Consider the following 15,015-nt stretch of genomic DNA (forward strand, 5'->3'; position numbering starts at 1 on the left):
AGGAGACATGAGTTCGATCCCTGGGTCGGGAAGGTGCCCTGGAGGAGGAAATGCAGCCCACTTCAGTATTTCTGCCTGGGAGATTCCATGGACAGAGGAGCCTGGTGAGTAACAGTCCATGGGGTGGCAGAGAGTCAGACACAACTAAACAGCAACATGTATTGCAGTAGTGCTGTCAGTCAATGGTAGGGTAGAATTGGGGTTGAGAATGAAGAGGATTACAAGCAAATGCAATTGTCTCAATAAAGAGGAAGCAGGCATAGCTGGACTGCCTTCTAGAACAGAAGAACAAGGTGGAGGTGGTGGCAGGAGGCATCTCTTACTTTATATTGATAACCTACTCTATCAATCTGATTCTCCAGCACTGTGGACCAGGCACGGTGCTGGAGAATCAGATTGCTGTGATCCCTGCCTTCAGGTTACTTACAGTCCAGTAGAGAAAAAGTGCATTGTACAAGGGGAGTGCTGAGGAGGCTTCTGCATCCTTAGAAGGAGACTTTTCTTTTAAGAAAACAATTGAGGACTGCAGTACCACCTGGGGCTTTAAGGGGAGGGAAAAGGTAGTGGTGGTGGTTTTGTTGCTAAGTCATGTCTGACTCTCTGTGACCCCATGGACTGTAGCCCGCCAGGCTCCTCTGTCCATGGGATTCTCCAGGCAAGAATACTGGAGTAAGTTGCCATTTCCTTCTCCAAGGGAAAAGGTGTGGGTGGTTAAAAAGGAGACTGGGACCTGTGTGTTGAAGCGGGAGGGGAAGAGTGGCTAAAATGGCTATTAAGTAATCAAAAGAAAGCAAATATAGGAACAGCAGGTATTGCAAGAAATAAAAGTTGGTTCTTACTCTCAAGAGGTGACAATTTGGACTGCTGCTGAGGTGGCAGCTTTGTCTGTCATGACCTATTGAAATAGTCAAACAAGGGGCTCCACAGCTTGGGTGCAGACAAGCCAGTGCTGAAGCTGCAGAGATGCAAGGAACCACGCAGTGGGGGGTGCTACCCAGCAGTTAAGCAGAGTAGAATAGATACGTAAGGAAGAAGCTTAAGCTTTTCAAATAAAGCCTGGGAGGACTAGCTATGTTAGTCTGGAATGGCAGGAGGCATGGGTGAAAAGTTAAACATGACCTAGCAGAACATTTGTATCTCAGGCCGATGGGACATACTGATCTAGACATAGATGTGGTCTATAGTAGCAACTTTATATACAGTTGACCCTTAAACAGTGTGATGATTAGGGGCATCGACTCCCCTGTGCAGTTGAAAATCTGCATATAACTTTTAGTTGGCCGCCTGTAAACGCTGGACTGGAAGAAACACAAGCTGGAATCAAGATTGCCGGGAGAAATATCAATAACCTCAGATATGCAGATGATACCACTCTTATAGCAGAAAGTGAAGAGGAACTAAAAAGCCTCTTGATGAAAGTGAAAGTGGAGAGTGAAAAATTTGGCTTAAAGTTCAACATTCAGAAAATGAAGATCATGGCATCCGGTCCCACCACTTCATGGGAAATAGATGGGGAAACAGTGGAAACAGTGTCAGACTTTATTTTTCTGGGCTCCAAAATCACTGCAGATGGTGATTGCAGCCATGAAATTAAAAGACGCTTACTCCTTGGAAGGAAAGTTATGACCAACCTAGATAGCATATTCAAAAGCAGAGACATTACTTTGCCAACAAAGGTCCGTCTAGTCAAGGCTATGGTTTTTCCTGTGGTCATGTATGGATGTGAGAGTTGGACTGTGAAGAAGGCTGAGTGCCGAAGAATTGATGCTTTTGAACTGTGGTGTTGGAGAAGACTCTTGAGAGTCCCTTGGACTGCAAGGAGATCCAACCAGTCCATTCTGAAGATCAGCCCTGGGATTTCTTTGGAAGGAATGATGCTGAAGCTGAAACTCCAGTACTTTGGCCACCTCATGTGAAGAGTTGACTCATTGGAAAAGACTCTGATGCTGGGAGGGATTGGGGGCAGGAGGAGAGGGGGACGGCAGAGGATGAGATGTCTGGATGGCATCACTGACTAGATGGACGTGAGTCTGAGTGAACTCCGGGAGTTGGTGATGGACAGGGAGGCCTGGCGTGCTGCAATTCATGGGGTTGCGAGGAGTTGGACAGGACTGAGCGACTGATCTGATCTGATCTGATCTGTGGCTCAGCATCCAACAATGGATCATGTAGTACTGTAGAATTTATTATTTTTAAAAATATGCATATAGGTGGACCCATACAGTTCAAACAGATATTATTCAAGGTCAACTATAAATGGTTGTTGAATGAATGGTCCTCTGCACTGTTTGCCATTGCTAGTAAGAGTTTTGGTTTCTACTCTTGCCTTTCCCCTTTCTGGACAACATAGACAAGAAAGTTGCAAGAACCCAGATTGGAATGTCTAGGTCCACACAGCAAAGGATGTAATCTTAAGGCTCTGCAGAAGGCAAGATGAGGTATCTGGATTTGATTACAGCCAACTCTCAGTTCCTGAGATTCACCCTGAGCTGGCTTACCTGCCCTCTAGCTGCACCCAGATCTGACGGGAGCACCCACAGGTAATGACCACTGGAGCAGGTGGCTGGGTAGACAGGACATGCCTTGCCGGTTGGAGGTACATCAGCTTTCCAAACTTCAAGTTTTGCCACTCAGAGCATGAGGGAGCCACACCCCATCTTTAACTGGTCCAGAGTCAACTTCTCACCACAGGAGAAGGTGAGTGGGCGAAGGGAACTTGAGGGGAAAATGGAAAGAGAGATGTGTTGAGGCAGTTCTTCCAGAGGATCAGTTATGGGAGCCTCATGTGAAGGGAGATAATCCATGTTGGAGGGTAAGTAGCCATCATGGGTAGGAAGGTAGTCCACTGGGAGGATGGTCAAGGGGCTGGCTGGGTTCCCCGGCTTTGAGTCAGGGCCCTTGCTTCCTAGAACCTTGTATAGATCCACCCCTTGTCCTGTCTCTGCTGTGGGAGCCCTTGGAGGTGGTGGGCTTGAGGCACTGTACCCTGTGTCTTCCTCAGAGGTATAGTGACCTCGGACTCCTTGTCCCTTTTCTGACCAGCTGCGGTGATGGGGAGGTCTGAAGACTGGTGTCACTCGACAAAGGACTTCGTTGATAACCAGCGGCTCAGGTTCTTCAGGAGTGGGCCAGTCTGTCAGGAGCCTATCCAAGGCCAGCTGTGTCTTTTCCTGAGAAAGGGAAAGAAGAGACTCATATGGCTATGTTGAGTAAGTAGCCTTGACAACCAACTTGTTCAGGGTTCCAAAAGGCCCCACAGCCTGCACTACCTAGTCAGCTCAAGGCAGAACACTGTGGGCCCTTAACTTTGGGAGGTAAAAGAGGCAGTTAACATTGTTGGCGAGCTGTGGACTCCTCTCAGCCCCCAGCAGTGAGTGAGTCACTATCCCACTCAGCCGTCAGCTAGGCTGTTTCTGGTGAGTCAAACTGCACCAGCTGCTTTTCCTCTAGCATAGAAGGCACAGTGGGTGCAGAGGAAAGGCTGAGCTTGCATCTGTCTGGGGAGGAGGCATGGAAGACTTTAAAAGGACGACACTAGAGCTGAATCCTGAGAGGTGTATAGTTTTTCCCAGGTAAGGAGCTGGTGGGGCAAGGAGGATTGGTCTACTCTGGAAGCTGCTAGTTCTTTCTTAGGACAGGCACACTAAGGCTTTAGAAAGAGAAGGAGGTCACATGATGAAGAGACTTTTAAGGGATACTTAAGAGTTCGGGCTTCGATACAACTGCTGAAAGGTTTTTGGCAGGGTAATATCCTTGTCAGTTCTGCTCTTAAGACTCCTCTGGAATAACTTATTTGGAAGAAGTTTTCATCCTTTCCTCACTATAGCTAATTTTGTCTGTTACTCTTCTTGCTCTTTCTCAACATCTAGTTGGTTACATCTCCTTTCCAAGCTTACTACTGATTCCTGAGTCCAAGTTTAAGCACTCTATTAACATTTCTTTTTATAGGCATTATTGGGCTCTCCCCAAACTTGAAACTTTCTTTTATGCTGCCTGCTTGATTTTTCTGAAGCAGAGCTCCAAAGCCCACTTTCAGGAAGCCCCTAGTGACTGTTCCCCACACTGGATTCCTACAACAGCAAAGAAGCCAGCTGTTGGGTTCTTGGCACAAGATGCTTTATACTGTTACTAAAAAAAAAAAAAAGGCATACCCCACCCTTGCCCCCACGCCAAAACATGTCTGTCAGCTGCAAGCAGGGACCAGATCTTATAGGAGGAGGATAATAAAAATAGCCTTTGTCTAGGGCAAATCCTGAGGTCTAATCCCAGCTCTGAGAATCTACAGCTTGGGAAAACTCAATACACCTCTCTGGCCTTTGAATCACTTATCTGTAAGATGCCAAGCTGTGTGAGAATGGTATGATCTATACTGGTCACTGATGTCCCCTCCCTTGCCTCGAGCATGGCAAGTGTCCCCATAGTGAGTAACAATGCTGTCTCAGGGTAGACTTCTACAACGGGCCCTGAGCAGCCATTGGGTAGGTGTGTACTTTTCTTTCCAGAGCCTGCTCTTTTCCTATCGCTAAGCAAACTAGCCCTGGCACATTGGTCTGGCTTGGAACATGGCTGGCAGCTGCCAAAACACTGTAACCACCGCTATGGAAGGATCACAGAGAGTGAGGATCACTTTGTATTCATAAGGCAAGGCTCTGCCTTTTGACAGTTCTGGCAGTACCAACAGAGGCTGTACCTCAGAACTTTTACAAAGCAGGTCCCCTGGCTGACAAGTCCTGGGGCAAGGCCTCTTGGACCAGTAATAACTCAGGTATATCATAGGAACTATTTTAAGCTTTTACAAGCTCAAAATGGATAACATCCCAGTATTCCCTTTATGCTTGGGCCTTTTCCTCTTGAGTTTTAAGACCATGTCTTTTTGACCACATTTTAAGAAATGGTAGGAGGCTTCCCTAGTGGCTCAGATGGTAAAGAATCCGCCTGCAATGCAGGAAACCTGGGTTCAATCCCTGGGTGGGGAATATCCCCTGGAGAAGGGCATGGCAATCCATTCTAGTATTCTTGCCTGGAGAACCCCATGGACAGGCTACAGTCCATGGGGTTGCAAAGGGTCAGACATGACTAAGCAACTGATACTTTCACTTTCAGGGGAATGTAAAGTCTGATAACTCAAAGCACATTTTGTTGGAGGTGAAAGACTATGGTTTCTGATGTCTGTCCCAGCCTGTCACCAGGAGAGCAGTTTGGGCCTTTAAAAATAGTCTACCCCTGCAAGGGTTTGGTGACATGGGGTTCTGAGGCTGCCACAAGCCGATGGCATGTTTTGTTTTTTTTTTTAATTTTCCAATTTATTGGTTTTTTTTTTTTTTTGCAAAAGAAATATAGGGACATAGTCTTGTAAATTTTTTTTTTCTGTTCAAAGAGAATTTGTAATAAAAATTAAGTGGCCTTCATGCCTTCAACCGCCTCCCCAAAGACAACCACCACTACCAGTTTCATATTTAGGCTTCCAGAAATATCCTGTGCACATGTTGGAGAGAGTGTGTGTATGTATGTGTGTGTATAATCACCTTCCTTTTATACAAATGAGAATCCACTTTAGACAATTAATACAAACTGCTTTTTTTCACCTTTAAATATACAAGAGATTTAGATACATGGAGAAGGAAATGGCAACCCACTCCAGTGTTCTTGCCTGGAGAATCCCAGGGACAGGGGAGCCTGGTGGGCTGCCATCTCTGGGGTCGCACAGAGTCGGACGTGACTGAAGCGACTTAGCAGCAGCAGCAGCGGCAGCAGCAGATCTCAGTTTTGTTTTTAGTAGTTTCATAACCTCTTACTGTACAGATATACCCAAATGTTTAACCTGGCCCCCTGGCGGCAGGTTACATTATGTAATGCTTGGCTTCTATTTATAACGCTGCAATGAAAATACTCATAGTGTACAACTTCGGGCATGTGTGTGGCAATTTCTGTTATTGTTTCCCTGTGTTACTTTCTCTAACCCTTTGTTTATCTCAGCACCTCTTCGAAGCTTTTTATGGGCTCTTCAGTGGCTCTGTATGCCTCTGTGTCCCCTCACACCCAGGCAGTGGCAAATAGAGACCATGACACCAAAGCCGCCAGCGTGGGAGCCACGTGTCCGTGACTGACCCAGAGCTGCTCCCCACTGTGCTATTTCAGGCTTTCAGGACATGGGACTATGGCATCTCAGCATTGGAAGAGAGAGACCTTAGAGCTCAGCTTATTCAACTCCTGGTACCTGAATCCCCTCTAATACTAGCAATGGCATCCTTATTGAGTACATTCCCATAGGTCATTACAATATTGCCTCCAAGTGAGGGTCCAGTGTGGGAACACCTCTTGAGTTAGTCTTTTCAGCTCAGAAGCTCTGACTGCTGGCAACACCTCCCTCACCCTGTGCTGAAGATCTTTTAGAACATTTAAAAGTATAATGGCAGACAGCACATCCTACTTATATGTGAACCCAGGATCCACCTACTAGTCGACTAACACTGGACAAGTTATTGAGTCCTCTGTGCCTCAGCTTCCTTATTTGAGAAATGGGGATGATAACATTATAATCTCATAAAGCTGTTGTACAGGTTAGATGTTAATACATGAAAATTTTTTTACTGGACAAGTTACTGAGTCCTCTGTGCCTCAGCTTCCTTATTTGAGAACTGGGGACGATAACATTATAATCTCATAAAGCTGTTGTACAGGTTAGATGTTAATACATGAAAATTTTTTTACAGTACCTGGCATAGAGAATGTACATTATATTTTATATGTAAACATATTGTTGTGTAATATTGTTACATATCATAATACACTATATAATTATATATCATAAATACTCAAATATACATCATATACATGCATACATACATATATTGTTATTATTATACTGTTCTTGCTACTGTAACTTAACAGGGACAAAACTCCTCAACAGAGAAAGAAGGCTTCAAGAATAAATCTTCCAGGGAAGAAAATGAATGATCTTTGCCTTGTATGATCCATGTGCTTTATATGGCATCTGATTTAGTCTTCACAACAATATATATGAGAGATATTGTCAACTCCTATTTTATGGAGGATGAAACTAGGGCTCATGTCATCGGACAAGCTCCTCAAGGATCACTGACATAGTACGTGGCAGAGGTGGCCTTATTTCAAAGGCATTAAACTGTGGTGACTTAAATTCCAACTGAGGCAGACATAACTGGGACCAGCTTTTTCCCTGAGGAGCAGCTGGTACCACTGTCTTTTGGTCTGAGAAAGGGTGTGGATGAGAGAATGCATGGGTGACTGAAGAGGAAGAGTCTTAGAGGAACCGGGCTCTAAGACGTGAGAGTGTGGGGCTGCTAAGGCCCCAGGTGATGGAAAGAACATACCCGCACCCCACCCGTTCCCCTTTATTCCCCTTCAGTGCATATTCTGGCTCCGCATTCAGATGCCTTCAACTTCAAGGTCCTTGGCCAGAGACCTCTCACCCGCTGTGAGCTGCTTTCCCTCCTGGGACTGTGTGGCAGCAGGTCCCTGCATGTCCTCTACTCCCAGCAGTCTCCTGTGCTAGCTGAGCAACCTCTCCTGCCTTAAAACCTTTTCCTTGCACAATGGAATGACTTACTGGCTTCCTGCCAAGACCAAAATAGTCTGGGCTCTATCTGTTCTGAGCTCACAAAGGACTGGGAGCATCGCAGTAAAAGCTTCAGTGCTCTTGAATTTGGATGAGCCAACGCTCACCAAATACACTTGCTTTTTAAATCTTTTTTTGAAGTAAGCTGAGGTGAGGAGGGGAACATAATGCACAGATAGGAATGGAAAGCTTTGGGTTTTTAGTCTTGGTCATAAGCTTCAGGGGCTTTCCAGGTGGCTCAGTGATAAAAGAATCCGCCTGACAATGCAGGAGATGTGGTTCGATCCCTGGGTTGGAAAGATTCCCCAGAGTAGGAAATTTCCAACATTCCTGCCTAGAAAATCCCATGGACAGAGGAGCCTGGCAGGCTGCAGTCCATGGAGTTGCAGAAAGTTGGACACGACTGAATGAGCATGCACACATAAGCTTCAGAAAATTACTATGCGTGGGGGTGATGACTCAGCTGGTAACCTGGTATGATAAGCAGCTTATTCACAGGATCTAAGCACCTAGGTTTCCCTGTAGCTACAATGGGAGACTTAGAACCCCATCAACTGGCCACCACGGCTTTACACCTTACCTCCACAATAGGATATTTCTTGGCCCAAGTGCTGTTTGCTGGATCTGGAATTTCTTTGCTACACCACTGAGGTCTGAGGGCCAAAAGGAGAACAAATACCCTGCAGGTAAAGACAACATGGCATCTGGTTAAGTGTGCACACAGTGGCATGGGAACACAGGTTCTTAGTGAGGTGATTTCAGTGCAAGATTATGCAAATGAATAAAATGTAAATACTGCAGGAGAAAGATGTTGCCTCACCTAAGGCTGGACTAGTTTTCTATGAAGTCTGGACAGATGATAAAGCTCGTGCCACAACCACTTAGGGTTTGCTAAATAAACTATGGAACTTTCCCTCAGTATGATGTTTAGCTATCACTGAGCAGCCAAGTACTCATTCAACAGACACTGACTGAATCCCTAATGCATGACCAGCACAGTGCCACATGCTGCGTGGATAAAACAGCAAATAAGAGGAAATGGTCAATACCCTTGGGGAGATTACTATTTAGTAAATTAGAATGTTTATAAAGAGCTTGTAATGGGAAATAAACTGTTTTGCTAAAAGTAAATAAAGAGTAAAACAGGATACAAGTGGCATAAACAGCTTGGACATAACCAAGCTTAAAAAAAAAAAAAGCCAAGAAAAAAATACCATATGGAAATATCCAACAGTAGTTGTATTTGGTGATCAGAAGGTCTTTTATTTCTTTCCACATCTCTGGGTTTTTGAAGATACTTTAAGATGAGTTTATGATGTGGAAGAAAAAAAATCCAAAAAGTGTTTCTTGCATGCACATGACTTAAATATTTTGCCTTTTTTTTTTTTAAATTAAAGAGCAATATGAAGCAGTTTTAAAGATGTGGCTTTAATAAACTTTGTTTAATAAGAAAAGTGAGCTGCTGCGATGTATTTAGCCCTTTGAAATGAGGTGAGGCCATGTGAGTAGGTTTTTTTCCCCCCAAAGAAATGTGAGCAAAGGTTCCTGTGACCTAGTATAGATCATGCAGATGAGGAAAGTACCCAAAGAATTGTGGGCCAATAAAATGGAAGACAACTGGATCCCTAAGTGGCTGTGTGGAGCAGAGCTGATGACCAATCAGATGACACACCTCAGAATTATATGCGAGAAAAATAAGCTATTTTATTAAAGCCACTATATTTGGAGGTTCTTTTATTTATTTATTTTTTAACAGCAGATGCCTCCACCCTAACTGATACTATTTCCCTCAGGAGGATGCATGGGATTCTAGTTGACTCTTTGAGTTCAACTTTTTCAAAGTCTACCTAAAAAGAGCTCTGCTTTGAAATATGTATCACATATGAGAGGGCTTTAATAAATGGAAAGCCTTTCAAACAAGTTCAATGGCCAGTAGAAAATGACTTTTCTACTGTAGTTTTACTTTGACCTCTTCTCCTACTTTACACAACATCTGAAGAAAACTATTGAATAACTAATTCATTTAAAAAATTCTCCATACCAAGTGGTACATGTTTAAAGAAATTTTAGAAACTATAGTTAAACAGAACTAAGATCACCTATGATTCTATCCCCGTTATAACCACCATTAATGTTTTAGTGTATATGCTTGGGGAGGAGTATATTAACTGCCATCCAGTACACGTTTTCCCCTCTTTCTTGGAAAGGGACCCTGATTTACTGGGACAACAAGGAGCCCAGCTAAAAGGTCACAGTTTTAAGCATCTCTTGCCTCATCAACTTCTGGCCAATGAGATGTAACAAAAAGTGTCACGTGTGACTTCTTCACATGAAGACTCCTGAAGAGGTAGGTACGGGCACTTCCTTCTCCCTGGAGCTGTAGAATGCAGGTCCGACGGCCACAGTCCCTGCAGCCACTGGGCCCTGAGGTGAACTTCATGAGGGCCTCATGAGGGCCATGAGGAGAGAAGCCAAGGTCGGGACAGTGCAGCAGAGAAAGGAGCCTGGGTCCCTGATGACCAGGGAGCTCCTACACCAGTCGTTACCTGAGTTTACTTCCTTTACCTGAGTGAGAAGCTTAGCTCATCTGTCATACTATTTTGGCTTTTTAAGTTATATACAACCAAATCTAATGCTCACTAATACATCTCACATGTCTGTGTGCATGTGTATATGCCCTATTTTTTTTAAAATGAAAGTACATTTTGTTTTACAACCTGCTTTTTAAAATGCCATATAGCAAATATTCATATGATTCATACTTTTCTTCTACATCTTTAATGAATGCATAGTATGCTATACGGCATAACATATACTGTGATTTATTTATCCAATTCCATGTTGTCAGGCATTTAGTTTGCTTCCAATTGTTCTCCTTTTATGAATAATACTTCAGTGAACCTGTTTGCCACTAAATATCTGTATATACCTATGATATACTCAGAATAAATTTCTAGTTAGAATTGTTAGGGGAAAGGTTTAATATTTTAAAAAGTTAAACATATACTGTCACTCTAAAAAGCTGAATATACTTAGTCTGCTACCAGCAATGTATGAGAAAACCATTTTTTTTGACCCATAGCAGCACCAGCTATTATATGAAAAAAACAAACAACTTTTACCAAAGTTGGCAGGTGTAATGAACTTACTTTTGTCGGAAGCAACGCATTGAGAGAACGCCCACCATGATGACAGCCATGCAGATACTTGGTGCCACAAATGTGCTCCAATTGGCTTTGCCTGCAGCAAAAAGTGGAGAAGGCAATGGCAACCCACTCCAGTGTTCTTGCCTGGAGAGTCCCAGGGATGGGGGAGCCTGTTGGGCTGCCGTCTATGGGGTCGCACAGAGTTGGACATGACTGAAGTGACTTAGCAGCAGCAGCAAAAAGTGAGCAAACCCTGTGACTGAGTTTAGAATGAGTTTAGAAATGTCCTCAGTGAACATTTCTAAATACTGACTGTGGGATCTCCCCAGTGGTCCAGTGGCTCGGAGACTCCGTGCTTCCAATGCAGGGGGCCCAGGTTCGATCACTCTTCAGGGTACTAGATCCCACATGCTGCAACTAAGAGTTCACATGCCACAACTAAAGATCTTGCATGCTGTCATTAGGACCCAGCATAGCTAAGTAAATGAGTAAATAAATAAATACTGACAGTTGTGTGAACTCCCTGGGCTTTACAGCTCCTGCGTAGCTGGACTCAGGAACAAGGCTGACTCACTTTTGCCCATTCAGTTAGGGAGAAAGGGTACAAAGGGGCCAATTCTATGGTTCTAACAGAGGAGCTCCAATCCTACAAGGGCTCCTTCCTCTACTAGGGGCAGAGGGAAAGGGAGTGTGGTATACAAAGCACTGGCTGTGACCTGGAAGCCCTGGAGTCTGGTCCTGGCTCTGCCACTGGCTGATGTGTGGACCTCAGATAATTGATCTATAAATGGTGAATGATAAAATCTACCTTACAGGTTGTTGTGAACATTAGAGATGATGTATTTAAAGCACAGAGCCATTTATCTGAACATAGAAGGCCTCAAGAAATGGTAGCTATTAATTTTACCAAGCCACTGAATAAGCCTTCTAACTTGGGTCTTTGAAATTGTTCTGATTCCTTCCTCTAAACGATATTTCACTATGTATTGGGATTTTCTATTAATTCATGCAACATTTATTCAGTATAAACCAAGTAACAGGACAGGTTAAATGCTGGAATACACAGATGAATAGGCCATGGGCTTTGCAAGAAGTCATGAAGATAGTCCAGATGACAGATGTATAAACATGTAAACAGTAAACCATGATGCCATGGGATACATGTAAAAACAGCATATATGAGGCCCTGTTGCAGAAAACAAAATGGGAAACGGTTTCATGAGCAGCTCAGGAAGGTTTCCCCAAGGGCAGGATGTCAAAAGTTTAGAGCTGGATGCCTAGAAGTCAGCTATGCAGACAAGCTAGGGAAGTGCAGACAGACTAGCAGACTAGGCATGGAAGGAGGAAGCAGAGAGTGCTTCAGCAACCACAGATAGTCTGGTTTTGCTTTCTAGTACAAATGATGAGTTCGTGGCAGAGGATGGAGCTCGACAGGTGAACGGGACCAGATCATGCAGCGACTGGTAACAAAGCAGTTTGAATTCTAGCTTGAAAGCCCTTGGGAAACATGGATGGGTTGCCACAGGAGGTAGAATGTCAGCAACAGGGATCTTGTAGAAAGATTCTTCTTCTGAGAGAGTGAAGAACAGGTTAGGGGTGGGGAGGGTGTGCAGGGGGCACTGGCGGCCAGAGACCTGCTACTCCCATGAGAAGGGTTGTTCCCAGGGCTGAACAGGGGAATTAATGCTGGCAGCCTTGTTACCACCCCACACAACTGGCACAGCCTGGCATTTCTTTAGCATCTGCTTTGCTTTCTGGGCAGATGGGACAAGTCTGGAGTACCAGAAGCAGAAAGATGCTGAGTCCTTAATCCAATTAACTGCTCACAAGTTGCCTTTCATGGGAGTGCTGGGATATGAGTTGTCAGTTTTCCCAGTGGAGAAGTATCTAGCATAGGGTCCTGAATGATTAACTTGGTAGTCCTTGTCACAAACAAGAATAGCTTGTTTTATGCTTGGAGCAGATGTAAAAGGCACTGCCAGAGAGAACAGTGTAACTTAGCTGCTAGGAGAGAAACCCATGTTAGCTGGGCCACTTCGTCACATATTCAAATTTAACTTAAACTCAAATCTGAGTCTGATTTGTAGTTCTGGCACTTGCCACCTCTATGACCCTGGGTCATCGCTCTGTACCTCATACCTATGAAAAGATGCCCTAGGCCCTCATTCCTGCATTCATTTCCTATGGAGTGCCTGGCAGTGTGCCTGCTATAGGCATGTGACACAGCTGCAGTCAGGATCAAATGAGTGAAAGTATGTGTCACATGGGTTGGATCGTGTCCTCCCACCCTGAAATTCATATGTGGAAGTTTTAACTTCCAATTCCTCAAAAAGCGACCTTATTTGGAAATAGGGTCATTGCAAAGGCTATTAGTTAAGATAAGGTCAGACTGGAGTAGTTTAGTTCAATTCAGTTCAGTTGCTCAGTTGTGTCCAGCTCTTTGTGACCCTGTGGACTGCAGCACGCCAGGCCTCCCTGTCCATCACCAACTCCCAGAATTTATTCAAACTCATGTCCATTGAATCGGTGATTCCATCCAACCATCTCATCCTCTGTCATCCCCTTCTCCTGCCCTCAAGCTTTCATCAAGGTCTTTTCAGATGAGTCAGTTCTTCACATCAGGTGGCCAAAGTGTTGGCGTTTCAGCTCAGCATCAGTCCTTCCAATGAATATTCAGGACTGATTTCCTTTAGGATGGGCTGATTGGATCTCCTTGCAGTCCAAGGGACTCTCAAGAGTCTTCTCCAACACCACAGTTTAAAAGAATCAATTCTTTGTCATTCAGCTTTCTTTATAGTCCAACTCTCACATCCATACATGACTATTGGAAAAACCACAGCCTTGACTAGAGAGACATTTGTTGGCAAAATAATGTTTCTGCTTTTTAATATGCTGTCTAGGTTGGTCATAACTTTTCTTCCAAGGAGTAAGTGTCTTTTAATTTAATGGCTGCAGTCACCATCTGCAGTGATTTTGGAGCCCACCAAAATAAAGTCTGTCACTGTTTCCACTGCTTCCCCATCTATTTGCCATGAAGTGATGGGACCAGATGCCATGATCTTAGTTTTCTGAATGCTGAGCTTTAAGCCAACTTTTTCACTCTCTTCTTCACTCATTCACTTCACTTCACTTTCATCAAGAGGCTCTTTAGTTCTTCTTTCCTTTCTGCCATAAGGGTGGTGTCATCTGCATATCTGAGGTTATTGATATTTCTCCTGGCAATCTTGATTCCAGCTTGTGCTTCATCCAGCCCAGCATTTCTCCTTATATACTCTGCATTTAAGTTAAATAAACAGGGTGACAATATACGGCCTTGATGTGCTCCTTTCCCTATTTGGAACTAGACGAAAATGATCTTCACGACCCAGATAATCATGATGGTATGATCACTCACCTAGAGCCAGACATCCTATGTGAAGTCAAGTAGGAAGCATCACTACGAACAAAGCTAGTGGAGGTGATGGAATTCCAGTTAAGCTATTTCAAATCCTAAAAGATGATGCTGTGAAAGTGCTGCACTCAATATGCTGGCAAATTTGGAAAACTCAGCAGTGGCCACAGGACTGGAAAAGGATTCATTCCAATCCCAAAGAAAGGCAAAGCCAAAGAATGTGCAAACTACTGCACAGTTGCACTCATCTCATATGCTAGTAAAGTAATGCTCAAAATTCTCCAAGCCAGGCTTCAACAGTACATGAACCATAACTTCCAGATATTCAAGCTGGTTTTAGAAAAGGCAGAGGAACCAGGAGCCAGAGATTGGCCCCAGATGTGAGATGAGAGCTGTGGGACAGATTCTCTCACAGCTCTCAAAAGAAGCCAACTCTGCTGACACCTTGTTCTCAGACTTGCAGCCTCCTGAACTGTGAGGAAATTAATCTCTGTTGTTTAAGCTACTCGGTTATTGTGCAAAGTTTCCCACACACAAAATACAGTTGCAAAGTGCTTAACACAGTGCCTTGAGCATGATAACTATCTGATATGCAAAAGTTGTTAAAAAAGTAAGATCATGGCATCCAGTCCCATGACTTCATGGCAAACAGAAGGGGGAAAAGTGGAGGCAGTGACAGATTTTATTTTCTTGGGCTCCAAATCACTGTGGATGGTGACCTCACCCATGGAATTAAAAGATGCTTGCTCCTTGGAAGAAAAGCTATGACAAACCTAGACAGCATATTAAAAAGCAGAGATATCACTTTGCTGACAAAGGTCCATATTGTCAAAGCTATGGTTTTTCCAGTCATCTATGGATGTGAGAGTTGTACCATAAAG

At 44.0% G+C, this 15,015-nt stretch overlaps 1 protein-coding gene across 1 annotated transcript in view; it reads right to left on the reverse strand.

Annotated features, from left to right (window-relative positions):
- Nucleotides 1–2,520: 2,520 nt before the first annotated feature.
- The window catches only part of IL12RB2 (interleukin 12 receptor subunit beta 2), an 86,467-nt gene continuing 73,972 nt past the window's right edge, over nt 2,521–15,015 (reverse strand). Inside the window, exons 14-16 of the mRNA XM_070367871.1 lie at nt 10,747–10,837; nt 8,178–8,277; nt 2,521–3,170 (exon numbers count right to left, since the gene is read on the reverse strand). Coding sequence (XP_070223972.1) covers nt 2,631–3,170; nt 8,178–8,277; nt 10,747–10,837 — 731 coding nt within the window. The 3' untranslated portion in view covers nt 2,521–2,630. The remainder of the gene's footprint in view (nt 3,171–8,177; nt 8,278–10,746; nt 10,838–15,015) is intronic.

The sequence above is a fragment of the Bos mutus genome, chromosome 3 (genome assembly GCF_027580195.1).
Source record: "Bos mutus isolate GX-2022 chromosome 3, NWIPB_WYAK_1.1, whole genome shotgun sequence".
NCBI lineage: Eukaryota > Metazoa > Chordata > Mammalia > Artiodactyla > Bovidae > Bos > Bos mutus.